Source organism: Gregarina niphandrodes (assembly GCF_000223845.1).
Source record: "Gregarina niphandrodes unplaced genomic scaffold scaffold00006, whole genome shotgun sequence".
NCBI lineage: Eukaryota > Apicomplexa > Conoidasida > Eugregarinorida > Gregarinidae > Gregarina > Gregarina niphandrodes.
This window is the reverse complement of record NW_011645777.1, coordinates 183,636-185,658: the sequence shown is the minus strand read 5'-3', so window position 1 is coordinate 185,658 and position 2,023 is coordinate 183,636. Positions and strand designations below refer to the sequence as shown.

Sequence of the window (2,023 nt, the reverse complement as noted above, 5' to 3'; positions counted from 1 at the left end):
TGATGTCGGCAGATCGGTCGATGTGCTAGTTATGTCGGTCATGCACTGACCCGGTCTGGTGTTTTCAAGCTTGCTGGATTCTGCGTGTCACAGAGATGCGGGTACTTGCAGTGGCATTGGAAATCGTTTGTCCAGTTGAGTTGTCGGAAGGTTAGGCTGACCCGTCGCTCTCGGGGGATCGGGTGGCCCAACATGTGGTCAAAATCTTGTCGTCTATTTTTGATGCCGTGATGCCAACCGTACCTTGCTTCATCAGCGAAACACATCAGTGACCTCGACTCCAGCCTCAAGTTGAGTTCCACAAAACCCGCATCATTAAAGCCTGAATCATTAAAGCCCGCATCATTAAAGCCTGAATCATTAAAGCCTGAATCATTAAAGCCTGAATCACTGAGGTTTTGATCGTTGGGAACGACAGGGTTGTTTTTTTCCTTGACGACAGGGTGGTTTTTTGTCCGGGCGAATTCTTGACCACACGCGCGTCTGAAGGACATGTCTAGGCCGGAGCCGAGAGAGACGACAGCTATGGCGTTGTGGAAGGCGGAATGAGTGTCAACGTGGAAGCCAATACCCTGGCCGGGGAGATATTCGTTGATAGTTAATTGGTCGGGTACCCAGCCTAGTGTGTGGGATAGTCTTGAGATCAAGAAGTTGAATTCCGATGGTATAGGGACGCCCTTGCGTTTGTCAATGTATAACCGGTCGTAAAGGAACTGATGGCCGTAGTGTTGCACTCGTCGCTTCAACAACATAGTCCATATTTGACTGTCGACGAAACGCAGTATCGTCTCAGCCTCCGACCCATTCAAAAAGTCTGGTTTATAGGTGACCCCAGATACACACCGGACAGGCCGCATAACCGGCCATTGGACTTGCTGCAGGATGTTAAAGCACCCTGCTTGATACTCATCCACTTTGCCAACACAGAACCATACCCACTTGACAAAGCACACACGGAAGCAAACTTCATCATAAAACGCTCTCAATGTCGTCGCCACTCTCCGGACCCTTACCAAATCCACCTGCTCTCTCTGCACTCTTACAACCTCACTCAAGTCCACAGAGCACCCTCTACAAGGCTGTTGGAAACACATATCACAACGCGATACCGCGTCATCACAACGCCATACCGCGTCATCACAACGCCATACCGCGTCATCAAGCACATGATAATACTTCTTCTTCACGTTCTCTTTTACCAAAGCCTCTGCTATAGATACACTCTCACAAGGCATCAATTCCACCTGGCCGTCCACATATTCTGACACTCTCAACGCAGGTACCTTGCGTGACGTGCCGCTCTCTCGCATCAAACAAATGCCCAACACACAAGCCTTCCGCGTTATATCGTCCGAGAGGAACTTTCCATCGTCCACAAACTTTATATCATCAATATGTTCCTCTGGGGTGAAATATGGTCTCTTGTTCGAATACACTTCCAGAAGAAGGAAAGGAGAATTCATGTGGGTGTTGTGGAATAAAAAATTCAGGAAAATTAGCAACACCAACTCTGCTTGTCTTCAGCTGTGATATTAACGCCCATCCTTTGAGCATTCCGAGCCGCTTTCCCGCCCCTACACAACACCAAAGTAGATGGTAGTAAAGTGTGTGTCAAAAGTGGTAGGGTGTGTGTGTCAAAAGTGGTAGAGTGTGTGTGTCAAAAGTAGTAGAGTGTGTGTCCATAAGTGGTAGATAGGGATGTAATGTGTGCATACGTTTGTTTGATAATTTCGGAGGCGAGTATATTAAAGGGTTCTTCAACACGACTTGGAGCTTTAGCGGAAGTCTCTGCAAAGAGCATGTTAAGAGACTTAGCTTTTTGTTGTCCTTCTTCCGTAGAGATTGTTCGTTCGAGGGCATCGGACTTAGTTGCGACTAGGATCTTAATCGCGGATCCTCCTGATTGTTTATCGACTTCGGTAACCCATGATTCTACATTATTAAAAGATGTCCTATTCGTACAATCGTACATGACAACCACTCCATCTGCGCCACGATAATATGCGGATGTAATCGTACGGAA

The 2,023-nt window shown here is 47.4% G+C and overlaps 1 protein-coding gene across 1 annotated transcript; it reads right to left on the bottom strand.

Moving 5' to 3' along the window:
* Positions 1-38: 38 nt before the first annotated feature.
* Positions 39-1,972, bottom strand: GNI_044700 (2OG-Fe(II) oxygenase family protein; the record flags this gene model as incomplete). Its single annotated transcript, XM_011131264.1, has 2 exons — positions 39-1,518; positions 1,716-1,972. The coding sequence occupies 2 exons, from the start codon at positions 1,970-1,972 to the stop codon at positions 39-41; spliced, it is 1,737 nt and encodes a 578-aa protein (XP_011129566.1).
* Between the last annotated feature and the right edge of the window lie 51 nt (positions 1,973-2,023).